The 22,158-nt window shown below is 33.1% G+C and overlaps 1 protein-coding gene across 2 annotated transcripts in view; it reads right to left on the reverse strand.

Annotated features, from left to right (window-relative positions):
* Positions 1-9,277: 9,277 nt before the first annotated feature.
* NLGN1 (neuroligin 1) overlaps positions 9,278-22,158 on the reverse strand; it is a 914,287-nt gene continuing 901,406 nt past the window's right edge. Inside the window, exons 4-6 of one of the 2 annotated variants that reach the window (XM_025377686.1) lie at positions 17,166-17,378; positions 12,971-13,760; positions 9,278-12,148 (exon numbers count right to left, since the gene is read on the reverse strand). In XM_025377686.1, the coding sequence (XP_025233471.1) occupies positions 11,326-12,148; positions 12,971-13,760; positions 17,166-17,378 (1,826 nt within the window). In that variant the 3' untranslated portion in view covers positions 9,278-11,325. The remainder of the gene's footprint in view (positions 12,149-12,970; positions 13,761-17,165; positions 17,379-22,158) is intronic. The other variant, XM_025377685.1, reaches the window with a different exon arrangement.

Genomic DNA, 22,158 nt, shown 5'->3' on the forward strand with positions numbered 1-22,158 from the left:
TGTGTTTGTGTGCGTGGTGAATTTTTTAAAGTAGGAAATGTTCTTTTAAGACCACAATCTGGTCCTTAGGGATGCTCATTGCTACTAGCTTCATCATAGTTTGCATAACATTTTTTAAAGTGTTCATTCTGACAGTTGCACTTTAAAATTGAAACCACAAGGTGGGTTTTTACTTAACCTCTTCTACTCTGATTCAGAATATCCTTTCTTCCACATTAAGAGTGCTGGTTCTCAAAGACAGTGCAGTTGATAGAATTAGCATATCACAATATCCCTCTGCTGTATTCTGTTACACAGAAAGCAGTTTCAGAGTAGCAAGAGCACTGCTACCACTGTAAATATGATTATTGAAAATAATGAAAATTTTTACCCATGATTTTTGTATTATCTTTATATTTCTTATAGCTGTACTGTGTCTTCATTGTCAGAGCATGCAACCAGCTTACCCTGTACTCCACCATATAGCCCTCATTTAGTCTTAGCTCTCTGGTATTTAGTGCCCATTATCAGTCCTTATGTCCATGTCACCCTTCTGTTTGTCTACAGGTCTTTTTCTGGTAAACTTCTCAGGAGGTGTTCATGGTAACAGTATTCCCTAAGTTCTTGAATGCCAGTAACAGTTTGTCCATGCCCTTCGTACTTGTAGGAAAGTTAGTTTATGACTGAATATAAAAATAACTTGCTTACATTCTAACTTCTTATCTTTCTTTTTTTTTTTTTTTTTGTGACGGAGTCTCGCTGTGTCGCCCAGGCTGGAGTGCGGTGGCGCAATCTCGGCTCACTACAAGCTCCGCCTCCCGGGTTCACGCCATTCTCCTGCCTCAGCCTCCAAGTAGCTGGGACTACAGGCGCCCGCCACCTCGCCCGGCTAGTTTTTTGTATTTTTAGTAGAGACGGGGGTTTCACCATGTTAGCCAGGATGGTCTCGATCTCCTGACCTCGTGATCCACCCGCCTCGGCCTCCCAAAGTGCTGGGATTACAGGCTTGAGCCACCGCGCCCGGCACTAACTTCTTATCTTTCGTATGTTACTTTAATTTTTACTGGTATAAAGCATTGTTTCTGAAGTCTGATGATGATCTAATTATATAACAAAAGAGTCTTCATTTTAAGAGATTTGGTGATTTTAGCTAGATGTAAATGCTTGTATTATTTCTTTGACAGTCAATAATCTTGTTAACATATGTCTTGATGTTGGTCATTTTTGATCAGTTATTGCAGATATTCAGTGTGCCTTTTGAAAATGTGACAACAAATCTTTTTCTGTTGTATTGTAAAAGTGTCTTTGAATATAGCTTTCATTGTATTTGTTGTGTTCTCCTTGTTTTGGTTTTCTTTTTTGAAGGTTTCATATACATGTATATTGAATCTCCTTTTTCTATCTTCATATCACTTATGCTTGATTTTTTCTTATTTCTCCCTTCCTCTCCCTCTCAGCTCACATCCTCCATTCCTTCCTTTTTGAAACTTTTTAGATTTTTTCGACTGTTTACTATTTATTCCTATTTCTTTTTGAATATTTTTCTGTCTCTTAAAGCATTCTTTGGTCTGCATTTCTTTTAATTTAGTCTTGATTTTAAAAATTATTTTTCTTTTATTTATAATTCTTTCTTGAGTTATATTAAAGCATCTCTTAACTTTTCTAATTCTGACTTATGTTGTTATTTCATAGGTTGTATTATATTCTTAATGTTTTCAGTTTATCTAATTTCTATCTCTCAAAAACTTATTAGAATTTCTTACCTGCTATCTCTTTTTCTATTCCTTTTTGTTCTGATAAGTTTATATATTTTTTAGTCCTCTCCTTACATTTTGTGAAAATTAGCAACAGGGAAAAAAAGACACATGTCTTTTATTCCCAGTATTTAATCAGCTCTATTTTCCTTGTGAATTTGTCCTTTCCTTATTTAAACTACAGGAATTTTCTATCCACTCATATTAATTAATCTTTCATTGCTGACATGTGTTGCAAATACTTACTTTCAATATGTGCTTTTCATCAGTTTTTTAAAAATCTTGTTATCTGATGTTTTGACATTTTAATTTTAACTTGTTATTCTTTTTCTTTATTGTTTATGTTGTTTTATGTCTTGTTAATAAATTCTTCCCTACTTCAAGGACATGACAGTGTTTTCCTATGCATTCTGAAACATTTAAAATGTGCTTTTATGTTTATATTTTTAATTTGTCTGGGGTTGATTTTTGTGTGTAGTATGACATAGGGATGTTTTCTCTATGGGTAGGGATAGCCATTGTTAGCTGAGGCATCTCTCCTTTCTCTTGATTTGTATTTCCCTTTATATGCCATGTTCCTCTTTCTTCATAGATCTGTTTATGGGTTCACTGTTATCCTACACTGGTCTGTCTCTGAACTGATGTAACACTCTTTGATTACAATAGTTTTATAGTAAATAATGAAATATGGTAGACAAAATATTTGCTGCTTATTCGTTCAATTCAAAATAATCTTGGCTATTCCTGACCCTTACTCACCTAAAGTGTGTAGACAAACAGTGTTGAAATTTTGATTAGAATAGCCTTGAATGTAAGGAGAAATTTGAAACCTATTTTTATTTTCTTCTGTTTTGTCCTTAGAGCTGACATATAGTGTCCTCACATGGAACATTTCCAGATAAATTTTAAAAAAGAATATGTGTGTGTGTGTGTGTGTGTGTATATGTGAATATATGTGTGTGTGTATATATATGAATATATATATATATAAAATGCCCCCCACATACATACACAGAAAATACACCTTTACACGTTTACACATGAATGACATATTTGTAGAGATTTATATACAAATTGGTGATAGTCAATGTCTTTGGGGAAAAAGACTACGGGATTAGAATCTGTAGTAAGAGAGATGTCTACTTTTCACTTTAAAATATTTTGTTTTATCTTATGTATGTATTACTTTTTCATACAAGGAATCCCACTTTAAGACCACACTTGACTGGCCTAAATCCACATCTTAATTATGATAGGTGATTGGTGTGAGAATGATTTTTCTACATCTTCTAACATTTAATACAATGCACCAGGAACCCAGAAGTTCCCAAATGGAAAGTTTAGAGTAATTATCCAAGTTTTCTTACTAAAGATGACTATGATGTCAGGCAAATATTTCACATGGAAAAAAATATATCCTGCAAATGTATCTGATAGCGTATTTTGTGCTGTGTGTGTAGAAGAGAGGAAGAGTAATCAGTTGACTGCTAGTAATGTGAGAACAGGGACCACATTTTATTCACTTTTCTATCATTGACAACTAGCTCAGTAACATACATAATAGATGCTTAATAATAATCTTTTAAACAATGAATTAGTGAATAAGCACATCAACAGGTATTAAAGATATTTTGAGAGTGGTATGTAGGAGTTTGTTGTGGGGTGCGATACAGAACTTGGAACATAAAAGGGCTTAGTAATTGTCACCTGTTGCTTTTGTCAGTACTTTACACACTATCTCTATTACTATTATTCCAGAGATTTATCCTCAACCTGATTCTGCTGGTATTTTCTTGTTAGTGACTGGTTGAAGATAGAAGTTTATCACCTTTGTTGATTTCATTACTCTGAGGTGGATAGATAGGTCTCCATAGGCTGTAGTGCTGTACCTAATGAGGTAGAATTTAATAGTGTTTAATATCTTGAACATACAATAAAACTCAAATGATCAAGGGCAGTAGAAAGACAGAATTTGCTTAACAATAGTGCATGTAGAATTTTTAAAGTTTTAGTAGGAAGTACATCTCAATCTGAATTATCAGTATGCTATGGCCAACAAAGAATGTAATAGTATTGCAAGTTAAATTAAAATAAATATAGTTTGTGTAATGAGGAAGTTGATAGTGGGACTCTATTAGGCAGTGATGAACTATACGTAAGTGTTTATTATGGTCAATCCTAGACATTAAACTTTCCAAGAAACTTAGGCTTGGGACCAAATTTGGAGAACAGTGATTAGAATTGTGAAAAGACTGCACTATTTTGTATTGCAAGTGGGATTTTTTGTTTTGAGGAGAAAATAACTCATGGAAGATATGAAAGCTATCTTTAAATATTTGAGAGCAATTCAGGTGATGAAGACTGTATGACCATAAAAAGAAAACAATGGAGCAATAAATCAATATAAAAAGATATCTCAAATAGTCCAAAATGTAGCCAGCTGTTTTAGAATTCAGACCCATGGCAGTGTTCAATGGCAGACTTCACAATTACATGTTGAGGTTGTGGCAAAGGGTTAAGGAACCACTTATGGGGCTGGATCAGATGAGATTTATGCTGAAAATTTCATATTCCATGAAATTTGAATTGGTATACTGTAGCATGACTTCAGATAGGGCTGTATTTATTATTTGGAAAGATGGCTGCCAAATACCTTAACTGGTGAACTGGCTCAATAGAATTCAACTAACATTTGTTTGAACTCAAGAAATGTTGATTTGTGTTTACTGTTTTGAGACATGTAAAATAGACAAAACGAGGAATTGTACAATGATTTGCTAGAGAGTATAGCATAGAAAGTGGTCTAAATCAGTCCAAATGTTTGAACCTATTCCAAACTTGACAATAGTTGTATGTTAGTAAGTCATAGAATTGGCCACGTGTTTAATACCCATTATGTTGCCTAACACACAGTAGACACCATTTGTTGAAAGAAGAAATGACTAATTTCTTTCACTGCTTGATTGATGTTCACTAGTTTCTAACCTGCCTGAGGAACAGAGGAAGCCAATTCCCAAGGCACCAGTTAGTTAGATCCCCTTTTAAGACTTTCAGCACAACTTTACCTCCTTGGAGAAGAGGCCATAACTAGTAATAGGATAGGCCATGGAAACAGGAGCCACAGTAACTGGTAAGAAGGTCTCCTGTAGTGCAGAGGAAGGCAGCTCTGAGAACAAAGTTGAGTATTTTCAGGGGAGATAGAAATGTTTTAACTAGATAGTCAATCAACTCTCCAAAATTGAGACAGTACTTCAAATGAGAGCATTCCATTAGAAAATATTGCTTTCACATGAACATTCACAGAGTATATTTGAAACTTTTTTTGAACTCAGAAATAACATCCTGCAAACCATAAGCAAAGATAAAACTAGTGAAAATGTAATCATATCAAACAACATCAAATTTTACAAAACATCAAAACCTGTTTATGGAAAGTGAAATTGTTAGAATACGTTTTTTAACTGTTTAATTTATTTGGTGCCCATGGCCATATGTGGCCACAGAGACTTGTAAAGCAATGCTAATTCTTTTATTTAGCCATTGGAAACATTTTTCTTTAGGCTACATATGAGGAAATTCTATGATGTCCTCTTTGCTGTATTCTTAACTTGGGCTATATACAGATGAGAGATGATCTTACTTCACACAGTCTTCCTACCAAGATCATTACTGATTAGATAGTATAGAACCATAAACATTTCAGTATAGGTTTTATTTTTATTTGTTTCTAGTGACACGATTTGATCAAGACTTGGATCAAGAATTAAATTTATGATATCTTCCTAGATATTATTAATTTTGTTCTCTAAGAATAATAGATTTATGATTTAAAGAGATTTATTTAAATTCCTTTTCTCTTCTTTTTAAAAAACTGTCACACATCTCTATGTAAAACACTGTTTGGATGCAAAAAGTCATTAATTCAAAATTGAGAAGTTTTTCTTCCTTTTTTTCTCTCTCACTTCCTCCTTTTTTCCATTCTTTTCTTTCTCCTTCTCCCACTTTCCCTCTCTCTTTTCTGAAAAATTGTGTCCAAGCTTCCCAAATCTATTCTCTAAATTCTTGCCCTACATTCACCAAGAGGTGAAAAGATAATAAAATATCATTGTTTCTATCAAGTGAGAACTGTCAGCAGTGGGTAAGCAATACAAAGATTTTTGTAAGAAAACACTTATCTTAGTAATGTTTCTCTGTGAGGCAAACAGAGAAGAAATTATTTCTGAGTTTAAAAATAGTCAACACAACTTGGAAAACATGGTAATATTTATTCATGATAATAAACATGTTTTCAATGAAAGCCATAGATGTCCAAACACAAACTGAATCATGACAACCCAATGGTCTTTTTCACAAAAACCGTGACATATGTCCCATTAATTTGCTAAATGATATGAATGCAGAGAGAAAGGATGAATCAAAACCACTAAAATCCTTTTAAACACACCATCTAGTTTAGATGTCAACTCTGAAAATGGCATTCAAAAATGGTCCCTCTGTTTTACATTTATCTGCTGAGTTTTTGTTACTGTACCCTTACCAATTTCTTAAAAGCTTTAATTGTTATCATTCATTTCAACTCAAAACTGCTAGCAATTTGGTTTGACTTTCCATAGAGGACTAAATTCTGTCATATTAATATATATGTAGGTAGTTATACAATGTCATTTGTAAGTATATGGGTCTGAAAGGGTCATTATAAATGTTATATAAACCATATAGTATATAGGGTATATATACTATGTGGTGTATGTAATAGCTGACTAGAAAAAATATATATACCTATCTACTATATGATTATCTCTAATAGCTTCAGACTTCTTTTAAATTAAACTTAATATTTGGAACACTTTTAAAGTTTGTTAGAGATTTAAATTTTTATTCTTAAGTACCATCAAGCCAGATGCCTATATAATTGTCACTTTCAAAAATTTACCTCAATCTTTCCCAGAAGCCATTTAGATCCATCTGATATTATTTTAAAAATCAAATTAAATGTAAAAATGTCTAAATAAACTTGTCTTATTGGTAATTTATAATATAGTCTTCCTATTGTACTCTTTAAATTGAATTATCAGAATCTGAAAATTTTTTAAAAAGCTAAGTTTTATAAATAAAATCTCAGGAGGAAAAGGCACTTAAGCCCTGCACGTCGTTATTCCTGTCTGTATTCTCCACAACCCTTATCAAATGGAATTGATTTCTGGCCTGCATACAAATACAGCAAAGTGCCAGAATAAAGTCAAATCAGAATGCTTATGAAAAAGAATCAAGTTGGTCACCAAATGTTTCACATCAGTAGGAAATTTCTTTAGAGACTTCTGATGGCAATTTGAAGGGTATGTTGCTATCAGATCAAGTGCAGGAGAGGTATAAGGCTACTGGAGAAATTCCCTTAGTTTATTGACCAGAAAGCTAAAACATTTGTCATAACAGGAAAGCTTGACAAGATAATTAAATGAATGATAACAAAATCTCAGCAGGGAAGTGCCCATTAATTGAATGTGTTTGGAAGCATGTTTTCACAAGTAGAACCAAATTATCTAATTCCCATTCACATTAAAAAGTGATAGTCTATACCAACTAATTACTGGAAATGAAGGAAAAGGCCAGTACTTTGAACCAATAACACAGAAGAAAACAAAATTACTAACATCAAAAGGCTGCCATATTTGATAGCTTCTTAAGAATTCAGTTCATCATTTCACTCTTTGAAAGTATTTCAGCGAAACTCGCCAAAGAAAAGAATCCCAGTAACTTCTATTTGGTAGTGTCTTTAAAGCTGGAACACATTTCTCACATTCTTTGTATCCTTTTTTGATATTAATATGTGTGTCAGGATGAGTGTGCCAAGAGGTGAAAAAACTGTTGTTATAGATATAACAATTTAGTTTCAGCACTTCACTTCTGTAAGAAAATTAGTGCCATCTGTTTTCCTTTTTAGTGCTACATATAGTTGATAATTTTTTAAAAATGTTGTTGCTGTTTTCATGTACAGATCAGGAAGTCTGAAAGAAAGCACCATTTTGGTCAACTTTTATATCTGAAATAAGGAATAAAATAATATATATTCAGATTTTCTGCTTTGAGTTGCCAGCAAGATGTCTCCAAATTGGATATTTTTAATGCTTTAGCAAATTATTTTCCAATTTGCATAAAGTTAGTAATAAACTTTGTTATATATCTGTGGTAGCCAATTAGATTCTGTTCATAGTCAACATGTTCAATAAAGATTTAAAACTATGAAATTTGTCATTTTTATTTTTCTAAACCCATACTCTAAAACATTAATCTGTTGGTAAACATTTGGCAAAAATTTTATATAACAGCAAAACAATGAAATGAAGTTCACTTTAGTGTAATTTTTATATAAATTATAAGCAGCTTTGCCTAATTTTTAATCGGAGCCAGGAGAATCTGAATTAACAAATAATGACAAAAATATTATTTTAATTTTTTACTTACATTGTTTTTCAAAGAAAATTATTATCTAAATAAACACATTTTCAACATACTTTCTAAAATTTAGTAACAGTATTTATTTTTCTTGCATATAAAAATTATGTTTCAGCTTTAAAAACAGTTCTTAATGTTCTGTGTAATTGTGGAACATCCTTTTTCATTCAGAAAACTAGAGACTGGAAATTATAAAAGTAGCAACTAACACTCATTCACAATGACTTTATCACGTGACTGGTGAACAGCTATTAAACCTAGGCCGCTTTATCTTCCATAAAGTTATTCTACCCTAATTTAGAGAAAATAATAGGGCTATATTTTGTTTTCTGAAATCATTTTCCTAAATTAATATAAAGAGGATGACAGTTATGCTATATATAGGTAGATTGATAAATGCAGAGCAATAGATTGGTAGATAGCTATAAATATGGCCATCGTTAAAACACAATATTTAATAGAATGTTTGGTTTTGCCAAATGAAGCAATGCATACAAAAGTATTCATTCATATCTTATTTTGCTGTCATTTCTATTCTGTTCTAGTGTTTTATTTAATTAATACAGTAAAATACAGTGTTCCAATTGAACAATACTTCAGATGCTAAACAATTATTTCTATTTGTGTACACTGGCAGTTCACAGTTTAAAAGCATAACCACCTCAGTCAAAAACTGCATGTAGATCACTCTGGATTTTGAAGACTTTTGCTTCTAACAGAGATTTTTTTTTTTTTTAATTATGGAGGAATACATACATTTCATTGATAGATAACAATTGGGAGGGGGATTATAATCAAATAAATTCCTTGAAATAGATTTTTATCTTTTAGTGTCAGTTTAATATCTTGCTCAGCACGTTTACATTCTCTTAGCATGGCAACTTTCTATTCATTACTTTATGGTAGTTTAATCACCCCCATTTTATGATCCTAGTTATTTGTATTCCATGAAATATTGCACATTTCTTTTCAATAGACCTTTTCCTTGATGACCAGAAGTGGAACTTATGTTTCTAACTGAAAACAATTGACACTTTATTTCTACAACATCTGTACCTAAGAGATATTTAACAACACAAAGCTAATCTTTCTTTTTTTCATGAATTTCTGGAGCTTTTAAATTCATAACATTAAAGTTTTATGAGTTTCATCTTGGATGAGACTTGCCTTTAAATACATGTTTGTGTTTTCTATGGAAGTTACCTATGTGTCTTCAAAAACCCGACTGGTCTAATCTAGAAAAATTACTCTTTGAGACAGTCATGTTTCTTTGTTTTTCTTTTCCTTTTTTTCTTTTTCTTTTCTTTTCTTTTTCTTTTTTTTTTAGAAAAAAGAAAGACAAAACAGCAATAAACATTTTAGCTCTTTAATGAGCAAAGATCATGTTTCTTAGCATTGGACTAATAGTCATTATCCAGATTATCTTTATTTCACACAATGACCAGTGACATGGCCAAGATGTACAAAGTTGGTTCCATCAAGTAGTATACAATTTTTTTGTATAATAATCTTTCATTCTTGAAAAAGAGTAACTGAAAAGAAAGGTTTCTGTTACTGCAGTTAGTTTGTCAGAGAAAGTTCTTTGCATTATCTTATAAACTATCAAAATTGCTAGTCATCTGAAAAAATGTAAAAAAAAAATCACATAACTTTAGTCTAATAGAAATATAGTACAGGTAAGAGAGAAAGTATTTATCAGGATGTGCTCTTTAAGTCCATCTCATTTTTTTTTTTAAATATAAATGTACATCTGATTACATATACAAACATTTGGAAAGGTCTGTGATATACTGTTACTGGTAAACAACAGGGGGATGAAGAGTTTCCTGTGGTCTGAGAATATTCATTTAAAATCACACGTATGTGTAAGACTAAAATCCTCCAGGTGTTGACTCTCCTAGGTTCTGTATCTACGTTTCACTCTACTGAGATTGCGTGAGTAAATTCCAGTGAATGAACCTCAGTGAGAAAGATAAGTGATGTAAAGAGGGACATAACTTTATAATGAATTGTTATTAGTAAACGTTTTGTCATGCAGCATAAGTAAATCAATGAACTCAGAACTATAATCAGAGTGTTAATACTGGGGCATCCTCATATCATGAAAGACTGTTGCAAGTAACTCTTTGGACACACTTCACCTTACCAAAAGGAACAAAATACAGAGTAACAAAAAAAACACAGCAACTTATAGATCCTGTACCACATGTCCAATTAGGGTTATAGTTCTATAAATTATCTAGATGAGAATGAAAAGAACATTGAAAACAGGGAATTTTTTTTCTGGGATTCATATCAGCGAGTATTCACCACTATACCTATAGTTTCTTCAAATACCTTTAATAACTAATTCCTTCTATATTGAAACTACTGTGAATTATTTTATTGTAATTACTTTTGCCCCTTAAAATCTTTAGGTTCTGCCAATTGATGGAGGAAGCTTCTATTAAAAACTCCAATGGGATGAGAAGAATTTTAATTACGGCTTAATCAGCAGCACAGCCACCAAGCATATAAATTATCATGCACATCGTGCTAAAAATATCCAGTTTCCTTTATCCCCACAACTTTATACTGACAGCACTTATGTGATAATGTTGTACCTGCCAGTCTTTAAACTTCTTTGTTTTACTGGCAAATTTCAGCATGAGCCTTTGCTAAGGCCATTAACAGCATTGACGCTTTGTGTACTTATCCAAATATGTAAATATGGTCTACACAATAAAACGGCTCCAAATAAAAACTGGTGAAAATTATCTGACATTCCATTGGTGTGTCCCTTGTGCATATTCATAGTTTTTTTATTTTTATTTTTTATATTTCAGACATAGTTCTTTCCTGTTTGGTGTTCCACATGCCTAATTCCATTATGTAACTTAAATCTTCAAAAAATTAATTCTTGAATGTGAATGAAAAAGTATCATTCGGCACAATTGCTTCAAGCAATTGAAATTTGTTTTTAAAGTTGATTTGTATATACACAATTCATTTTTTTCAAAACCCCCAAAGTTCTTGATATGTATATTCACATAACATTCCTCCTTATTTAAATAGTAAGTCTTGTAGGTTGAAAGCCAAGGAATCTTCAGTAATCGTTTACTGCAATCCACCAAAAAAATAGTTTGTTTCTGTTATCTGGCTATACCCTGGTTGTTGAATGTGAATGGGGGTGGGGATGGGGATGGGGCAGAGTATTGTTCTGTCCTCCAGTAAATGTGTTGAATGTGTGTAAGGGCTGAATCCCTGGTATGGTGTTGGGAATCATTGTAATGGTGTTGGGTGTCATTAAGGGAACATCATCAGGTGACCTCCTCATAGCTAGTGTGTAATCTGGGGGACAGGCGGTCCGAAGAACCACCTCATGTGGATGGATGGACTCACATTCATGATCCAAATCAGTGTGCTTCATTTGGAGGGACATGATTTCTTCTTCTTGTGCATGGGTTAGATCATTGGTAGTAGTGCGCTGAGGGCTGCATCTCCTGTGAACATCATGTCTCCTCTTATCCTTTTTGTAGTACAGGGCTGCAAAGGCCAAGATGTTCAGAAACAGCAGTGATGCTCCAACTGCAATAGTGACACTCAGCTCTGTTGAGTAGTCCCTTTGATCCACTGAAAATGGACTTGGTTGTTGTTTGGGATCATCCTGCTTGGCAGTGGGAAAGGCTGACGTGACAGGTACAGAATTTTTTCTCGTAGGTCTGAAAGTGATGTCAGTTGATGGCACTTTAGTTGTTGTAGAGGTATACTGAGAAATGTCATTGAGATTATGCAGATGAGGTACCAACTCCAACCAGAGGTTCACCTTATTGGCTCTGTAATGTTCTTTAACTCTTGGTTTTAATCCAATATGGAGATAAAGTTGGTCTTTCTGGGAATATCTGGTCCATGCTACTTCTTCAAAACGGTTGGGTTTGGTATGAATGAATTTCGTGTCTTGAGGGACTGGTTGATTTGGGTCACTAAAAAGGAAAAGATAAAGTTATTTTGTTTTTTACTTAAAAATCATACTACTTTAACATATAATAATTAAAGAGATGACTCAGCAATGCTTTAGATTGTTTTTTAAATTAACTTGGGTCAATTTAGAAATATAAATCTCCTAGCAGGCAGATTGTTCGATGAGTAATAATGTAAGGCAATAAGTCTCACATTCTTGTTCTCTCGGCCTATCCTGAGATGGGCTACTATCTACCCAAAGATTTTAAAGAATTATTTAAATACTCACATACATATGAGTTGTCTCATAGGCAAACTAGCAGAGATGACACGGAATAGTGGAAAAGAGTTTTGATTTTAAATTAGTAGATAAAGTGTTGAGACTAGGTTCTGCTATATACCAGACATGTGACCATCTCTATGACACTCCCAGAACCTCAGGTCTCTTTTTCGTAAAGTGGGATTAATAGTACCTGATCTGCCAGATTCAGAAAGGTAGTTGGAAGGATGAAAGAGTGTTGTGAATTACAAAGCACTATAAAATAATATTTTGTACTGCTGAACAATAGTAAGTCTTGTATAATTCAAAAACCAAAAGCATATGTAATTAAGTAATGCAATTGAGATATGTACTTTCTTAACAAGCTTCTAAAACACCAGAAATAATAAAGCAAAGACTTTTAAAAACACCATAATGTAGAATTAATTTTGAATAAAGGATTGTAATATATTGCAGGTATTAATCCAATATGAGATTATCTGGGCATAAATATTATTATTATTTATTTTAAAATGGTTAAAATAATATTTTTATTAAAAATAAACTTCATTCCTTAGGTACATACCCAGTTTTAGCAAAATTTGTCCAGTATGTCATTACAACTGCACTCAGCATCACATCATTTTTGGAGAAATTGCAAGGAAATAACTCTGTAGGACCAATCATGGGGATTCCCAGGACATAGGGAACCTCGTCTCCGTGGGCTGCATCAGCCCAAGCTGGAACCTGATCTGTTTGGCAATGATGGTAAAAGGCATAGAAGTACGTAGGTGAACCAAAGTTTGAGTGAAGATCTGCTGTGGCTACAGCTGGTGCCACCCACTGATGGTCCGTAAACAAAGCCAATAATGTCTTTCTTCTGGTTTCAGGGTTATGACGGTCAGCCCAGTCAGTATACATGAACTTAATAGTTTCTCTCAAAACATCTTTGCCTTCAGGATATCCGTATAAATTATCAACAAAATTTGAAACAGCGAAGTCAAAATCACTAGCTGATATACCATCATCGCTATCTACTATATTTTCAACAAATTTTAACCCTTCCCCTTGGTTCACTCCTAACATTATATCGTAGTTGAGAAACTCTCCTTGCTCCATCAGTATCTGAGGGTCATCTGGTATTACATCACCATCAATCACAGGTCCAAAGGCTATGTGGTATCGAGCTGGTTGAATATCTTGGTCAACAAGTTCTTTGTAAGGCTTCTTCTGTAGGCATTCCACTAACTCTACTGTATCTGAAACATTGCAACCAACTTTTGTGGCCAACATTCTAGCATATTTTGCAGGTTGAAAACTAACAGCCCAGCTGGAAAGGGCTGTTCCACTTTGAGCTATTGCTCGTTGAAAAAGTCCTATGGGAAAATCAACAAAGAATTTTAGATGATCTTTGAGTAATGTTGTGGTAAAACAGTAACATCTGATATTTTAGACATGTATATAAAAACCCAGATACAACTCAAGAAACAGGGAGATAGAGACATTTTTGCTTAAGGGAATTACACAAAGCCAACTGCAGGGTATAGTGGATTAGAGAGGTGGATCTAATTCTTCTGCTTTGAGTGGCACCTGCTTTAGGGATCAAGAAGCCTCAAAGAGGTAGCAGGCAAGAAGAAAAGGAGAAGATGTAGTGGTACAAAGTCCCAAATATGTTCTTCAATGAGTGTGTAAATACTTATCATCAACATTAACCAGATGGGGCCAATCTTCTCCTATTCAAGTCCTCAACAGACTTTACATTGTCTGTTTGGAATATTTCCTCTAGCTTGGCTGTGTCTATCTTCCTTCAAAATAGTTCTATATATTTGTTTTAACCAGATGTTATTTGAAAAAGAATTCTTGAAGACTCACACAATGACTGGGGCTGGCTGTTTGTTTATACCCTGGGGTTGGCCCTGAATTCACACAAAACAGAATATTACTTTAGACATACTCTTTCCAATCTTCATGTCAGACATAGTATGCTGAATATTCATCTTTCAGAAGAAGACATAACATTTGAAGTGTTTTCACTAGGCTAAAGAAAAAACCATCAGCAGACAGATTTAGTGTGGTGTGATTTAACTTTTGCCACTGTTGAATGTACACTACTACTTTTATCATAAAAGATGAAAAGCACATGGTCCACTGCTTTTTACTTAATTGCATTTAAGAATTGTAAATGATGGTTCCATATGCAGTTTGTTAAGTGCTGCATGTCATTAAAATTTACAAACGCACTTTATCTTCTCATTAAGGTATTTTTCTGATAAAATTCCTTTTTTAAAAATATAGTTTATCTATTTGCTTTTAAATATTTAAATTTATTATCAATTTCCAAATACAGCTTTGTGCTTCAGTTATTTAAAAACATGCTTAATTATTCATACGTGTTAATGAGATAAAAACTCTTTTCACAAAGGTGTTGAAGCACTGTCTGAATTAGAAGGAGAGTTTTAGATATTTTTAACCTAATATGCCTATACATTCAACATGTCTGTAACATGTTCCCATACAATTCTAAAGCTATTTTTAAAATCTAACAGTATTAATATACATTTATTTTGGTTTTCTGACAGCTTTATAAACATTTTTTAGTTTACTAGAACAAAGTATGCTAGAGCAAATGATACAAATGCAGATAATTTTTAAAAATATGTAGCTGTTTATTAACAGTTGTTCAGGAAAATATTTTAATAAATAAAAATTATATAACTAAAATAGATCTGGTGATTTCTATAATATTATTTCCCATTTCAGGGACTCAACATTAACTAAATATACTGAAAGAGATTTAGAAGGAAAGGCACATCATGTTCAATATATCCTAAAATATACCACCTAGATGGTATTGGGAACACCATATGTTTTATCATTAGTGAAAGTGCCTCTTGTGTGGATGCAAGATGGGGTTTACTCACGGTATATCCAGGCCTGAGCATTGGTGCAGCCCTTTGTGGGGTTTATTGCCTTTAAAGTTTACATCTACATTGGAGGCAGAATCAGCTTGATGATTTCAAGAGATTTTTTTTGAGCATCTCCTGATAAAATCAGGCAGCTCAGTCTGGAGATAGGTTTAGGCCAAACCTAAGTTCATGTCTTTTTCCAGAGATAGACAGATTTCCCTGAAGTGTATAATAAAATGTTGTATTTTCAACAGTTTGCATAACCATTTCCCACTGTTTACTACACCATCAGCTGATGACTAGCAGTGTTAGCTGATGAACTAACTGACTCATCTCTTAAACCGTGCTAGTTTTATACTAGCTAAAGGTGGCTTTCATGTCAAATTTTGATCAAGCGGCCCCGAGAAACCTATATAGGTGGCTTAGTGTTGCTTTAGTCACATAGTGGCATTAGGAAAAATACTGAGATTAGAACAATCTAATCTGTATATAGGTGGCTTAGTGTTGCTCTAGCTACATAGTGGCATTAGGAAAAATACTGAGGTTAGAACAATCTAATCTGTTTAATTAAAAACCACTAAATTTATTATTTCAAAAGAAGCCATTTCTTTGCAGATGAAATCTCTCTTGGAAATGTTCATCTGTGTTATTTTGTCATCTTGAATCAGAATTGTACTAATATAAATGAAATCTTATATAAACTGTGTTAATAAATTGAGTCTATATATGATTCTCCAAATATACAGATTCATTTAAGGACTGGCTATTCTTTTGAAATTCAACACTCATATGTTTTTGATACGAAAAACAAATATCATATGTCTGGTGTTCCTATCACAAAACTCAACCTTACAAATTAAGATGCTTAATGAATTATATTTGACAGTATATACTTTCTTCTTGGATATAAAATGACAATAAAAGATCAGAAATTAAAAGATGGTCTGCATTTTTATATATTCTCTGTCTTCCTCTCTATTATACATAAATAATGCAGAAAAAGTATTTGCTTTGCAAATTTCTCCAGCAATACTCTTCTGTTCTTGTGAAATTTCAAATTAATAATGCAGTCGGAATGGGTGATTCTATGCATGGTAAAATGGAGATGGAATTCATAAAGAACAACATGGTAAGCCTTGGACAGGCACTTTGGAAAAAATATGTCAAAGCCAGAAGATGGAAATGAGAAAAATATTTCATGGATTTCAGCAGCCTCAGTACTCCATGCTGCCTTGCCAAGTTTAGGGAGGAAAATAATGCTTTTGGAGTTAAAAATAGAAAAAACACTGAATCAAATGTATTTTTCTTTTTAATCAAAAGCTCTACCAGTGACCTTGATGCTTTGACAATTTTGGATCATGCATGCAAAATAATCAACAGTCCATTCTGTACTCAGACAACAAGCGAAATCACATGTTTTCAGACAAACTAGCTTACGACTGCTTCGTTAGCTTCATACTAATAAAGGGTTTAAAATGTCTATTGTCTTGAAAATAGATGATATACAATCCCTGCATTTAAAAAGTCTCATCTTTGATTTTGATCACTGAATAAACAAAGATGACAGAACTGTAGAATGTCTTTGTCTGATTTTTTCCTCAAATCACCCTTTAAAGGAAAGAAGAGTAACTGTAATGCTAACTATTCTGAAGTGTGCTTGAAAGGGCATCCTTACCAAGCTCCACAGGAGACAAAGAAAAGAGTTTGACGAAAATTTAAACATGCACAGAAAAGCTGAAGGAACAAAGCTTTAAACAGATATTGAGTTCAACCTAACACTCAGTTTGAACACAGAAATATACAGAGCATCACATACTATTGATGGTGGTGGCATGCAGACACCAAAATTGTCAAAATTTGCAACCTGCATAATACCTTTGGTTGAATTGCTCCAACGGTTACCTTCAGAATAATGGGATAAAGTCAGCAGATTGACACATGAACCCCCAGCACCAGATCCAAAAACAGTGATTCTTAAGGGGTCACCACCAAAGAATCCAATGTTTTCACTAGTCCATCTTAAAGCTTGTATGAGATCAAGGAGTCCATAGTTCCCCTTTGCAGCCTGATCCCCTGTACTCAAGAAACCTGAAAAATATAAATTTGAAAAACACCTTTTGAGCCGACATGAACCAAATAGACATCAAATTTAAATACAAATGAAGCCTATATTAATCAAGGTAAGGACAGTCCAAGTTCATTAGTAAAGATTATTTCCCACCATAATAAAAGAATTTACTTTAGCAAGAATAGCAGTGACTGAAATCTGAAAAATGACGTTTATCTTCTCCAAATGCCTCCCAACTTATCCAGGTAACAGGTAACAGGGACAGATAAAGGGAATGCAAACATTCTGAAAACCTGAGGAAAGACATTCCAGGGGCCAAGTTACTCAGTGGAGACATTTGGATAGTATCATGGGGCTTATGTAAATGTGCATTTTGCAGAAAACACCATGTCTGTCCTCAAGTTGCTTGTCATCGAACGTGGTTGAAATGTTAGGCATGTGTGGCAGAGTAGCAGGATGGAAATGTGTAGAGCAGGCAGGTATTTCTCTAAGACTTGTAGAGAAAGATTTGGTAAACTCCATAAAATTATATAGAACTCTGCATGTATATGACTATGTACATTTTTATCAATGATGATCAATGATTAAGAAAGAATTACTGTGCCAGAGATGACTTGAAGACACGGTTAGGACTACTTTAAATGCCAAACTGAGGGGAGCTACTCAATTAGCAAATGGTGTAGAATAATTGAAGGTTTTTGAAAAGTTCAGACATATATTTCTGGAATGCTCAAAGCTCTGCTTTGTAGTAAATCTGAAAATGAGTGGAAAATGAGGTGAATCTGAAAATGAGCGGGAGAGAAAATGGAGGCAGGGGAGAGAATTTAAGGATCTGAACTGACAGAATGGCAAAGGCAATTGAAAAAAAGAAGACAGATAGAAAAAATATTGTGGCATTAAGATCTGAGTAACTGTTTTACCTATGAAAGTTGTGGAAGGGAGAGTCAAACATATTACTTAGCAATATCTTAAACATATTCACTCATTTAGCTGACCTAATAGCTTTTATAGTGTGTTTATTATAACTTGTAAAATAAACATCTATTCTCTAATATATTTTTGCATTTAGTATAAATGAAAATGTAGAAAGTGTTTCATAAAATACTCCATCTTATGGACTATTTTATATTATGTAGAAAATATTTAGAGTCCTATTAGATATAAATTGATTATATTCAGGGATATAATTTCCAATCTCAACAAATTTATAGAACCAATTTAAAAAATTAATTTTGTTATTGGAGACTTATTATAGAAATTCAATATAATGGGTCAATGTTTGTGATGAAAATTATTTTATTCAATTTGAAATATATCTTTTTGTAAAATAAGCTAAGACATCGATTACATTTATGAAAACAAAACCATGATAACACTACCTATCAGGTTAGCAAATAAATCCATAATCAAACTGAATATATGAATAAGAAATTCTTTAGGATCATTGTAGAAAGGAATAGATGAAGACAAATCCTCCTGAATAATTTTGAAAACTTTGAAGAAATGAAAGTGCTTAGTTATTCTTTTCCTACAAGATCAAAAATTCTAAGAAATAAAACTGCAGTCTCTAACTCATTGTGTGTGTGTGTGTGTGTCTCTCTGTGTTTGTGGAATCCTTAAAATGTTAACTTTCCTTAAGACTAAAATTGTAAAAATACAGTTCAAATAAACAAATTTTTCTGGTCATACCCATTCTCTTTTATTGAATTTGCATAATAATTTAAAAAAATGTTTATGGTGTCTTCTTAGATAGAAGTATTTGCAAATACTCAATATGCATATAAATTAGAGGACAATAAAATACAAAACAGACGCATGGCAGGGAACTCTTTTAACTCTATTTGCTATCACATCAACTTTGGTATAAGACAGAATTATTAGTTTACATTTCTGAAAGACTCTCTTACAAATGTTTTGGTCTATAAAGACAGACTATTGGCAAGAACTCTGAAAACAATATTACGGAAGGATTACTGTACATTAGATAGAGAAACTCTTGAAGGAAAAAGGATGTGTGTGTGTCTGTGTGTGTGTGTGAGAGAAAGAGAGAGAGTGAGTGAAAGAATAAGAACATAATACTCTTGTTATTAGGTTGGTGCAAAAATAATTGCAGTTACGTTCAAATTACTCCACTTACTTTCAAATGAATCTTTACATCCATACAGAATTGACTTACTCATAAAATAATCATCATCCAATGTGTAGCATGTAGAGAACCATGGTAATAAGACAATTATTTCCACATTAACTAAATTGTATCCCCTCTATAATTCCAGTTATAGATGCACTCTTTAGTCAAATAGCTTTGTGTTTATATAACAGTGCTGTAAAAAAAAAAGTTCCTCTGAAGAGTAACTTCTACTTTATACATAGTCTGAAGAAGTCTTGTAATACATTCAAGAAAGAGTTTTAAATAAAATAAATTCAGTTCAAAAATGTCATTATTAAACCACAGCATAGAAAATGGAGTAAACCATTGGGTAGAAGTTATTGTGTTGTAGCCTCAAAATGTCCAAGATTACTCAGTCAAGCTCCATTTTTACCCTTCAGTACTGAATTTCTCTTACTCCTGATTCTAGTGTATTTCATGTGTATGTTATCTATCTATCTATCTATCTATCTATCTATCTATCTATCTATCCATCTATCCATTCATCCATCCATATCATCTATCTGAAACTAACTGATCATTAGAGTGAATTTAGAAGACCACATTGGGTTTTATTTTATGAAAAACTGATAGCAGCTGTCTTTATTAAGGCCGCTGACCAAGCAAATAACATGTCTTCAGACCTGGTAGAGAGATATATACTTGCATACATTTTTTGATTACTGATGGTATAACATCCTGTGGCTAAGTTAAAGGCACAAAATGAGGAAAGTTAAATTGCTGTCTCAAAAGAGATACAGTTTGCTAATTACCCAAGTGATGTACATTGGCAGCATTCTTTATACCTTGCTATCTAGTGAAGCAGTCATTTAAAGTTCTTTTTAAATTGACTTAGCTGTTATGTCCTGAACAGCACCACTATTTCATATCACTCTAGCTGAAACTTTACATTGAAGTGCTCAACTATAGTCCAGTCATTGGGGAACTCAATTTTGCAGAGTCCTCACTTCGTGATTACTTTGGAGAAGAAGGCTTTTCCTTTAATGTCACTTAAATCATTCTTAACAGATAGTCACTACTTTATCTGACTTTTCTTGACACTCATTTTAAGTTCCTGGCATGTGTGACTAATTATTGTAGTAACACATTGACACATTATTGTTTTTGTAAAATAGAGTAATAATGACTATAAAACAAACTCTTTTCCTTTTCAGAAAAATGCACAAAATTATCCCCCCAAAAATTCAACTACTTAATTTACTTGACTCAGGAATATAAAACTTTAATAATTAGTAATTTTAAACTTAAGGCTAACTCTCAAAATTCATAATTGCAATTATGCTAAAAATTATTTGACTGATTCATATATCTACTACAATTGTCATTCACCTATTTGTTCAAACAGAATTTATTTACTACCAGTCTTCCCACCTCAAAACTCAGTGTATCAAAAAAACATTTCCATTTGTGGTTCCTACATGAAACTACTAGTTCTACTGAGTTGATTACATCTACTGAGCAGGCTTAGTTTGAGTTTTCTGTTTACCTGAACTGGCAACAAGAGTTAGTTTCAAGTGCTAGAGAGAAACCAGGTAATTGCACATGGGTGCGCAGGCTCTTGTAATGGAAAAATAAGACCAGGCCTGAAATAAATTGGACAAGAGGAAAATAAATAAAAACAGATAATTACTGTGACCAAGGTATTGGCTTAGGTTACTGTTGTCTATGGAACTCAGATAACTCTCTGATAGGTAGATCCTAAGGAGTGTGAAAGGAGCTAATTTAAATTGTCAGGCAGTAGCCCTGCGGTTTATTGGTTGACCCAATTTATACTTAGGTCTTTTACAATACAATCAAACAACCATGTACAAATATCTTTAGAATGCTAAAAGCAAAAAAAAAAAAAAAAAAAAAGAATGCAGACTATTTACATTTGAGATGACAACTAGAATGTCAGAAATGTAAGATGACAGTGATTCTATACTGTAGCTGTGCTTCCTTCTTTTTTTTAAGGTAGGAACATATTTGAGTGTCTATGTTTATAGTTGTTAATTTCTAGAAACACTGAATAGAATACAGTATTATTTTTAGCCCACATTATGTAGCTCAAGCTATAAGGTAGAAAAGAAATTTGCAGTGTTTATCAATGCTGTTGCCTGGATACAGATGACTGTGGTTTGTTCTTTGAGTCACATTGCTAAGTATTTCACAATAGAGACCATACTGAGTATTAAAGAGCCAGCCTTGCAGACATGAGACTCTGAATGATAGTGAGATGTCCTTCTAGGGACTTGGGAATACGGATCAAAAAAATAGCTTTTTAAGGACTTTGTATCTTAAACATAAAAGGATTTAAAACTGTGGAAACAAAACCTTGAACTCATCCAGCTAAAAATCCAACTAGAAATCCTATGTGCTAACTCTCCTCATCTTTTCAGTTGCCAAGTTCAGTCATGTCTTCCTTTGCATTCTGCCTCTGTCTCGTGCTTTAAACTTTATGTCACGGACTTATTCCAGGTCCTCCTCCTTTCTTCTTAGACCCTTGAAATCATTATAACTAGTCAATTAACCTCCAAACTTTCAGCAAGTAAGTATTCCTTCTATCTGTCACTACTCACGTTTGAAAAATATTCTCTTCTAATGGGGTGACATGGCTATATGGAAATAAAATCCTCATGCTAGAATGTGAT

The sequence above is a fragment of the Theropithecus gelada genome, chromosome 2, assembly GCF_003255815.1.
Source record: "Theropithecus gelada isolate Dixy chromosome 2, Tgel_1.0, whole genome shotgun sequence".
In the NCBI taxonomy this organism is placed as follows: Eukaryota; Metazoa; Chordata; class Mammalia; order Primates; family Cercopithecidae; genus Theropithecus; species Theropithecus gelada.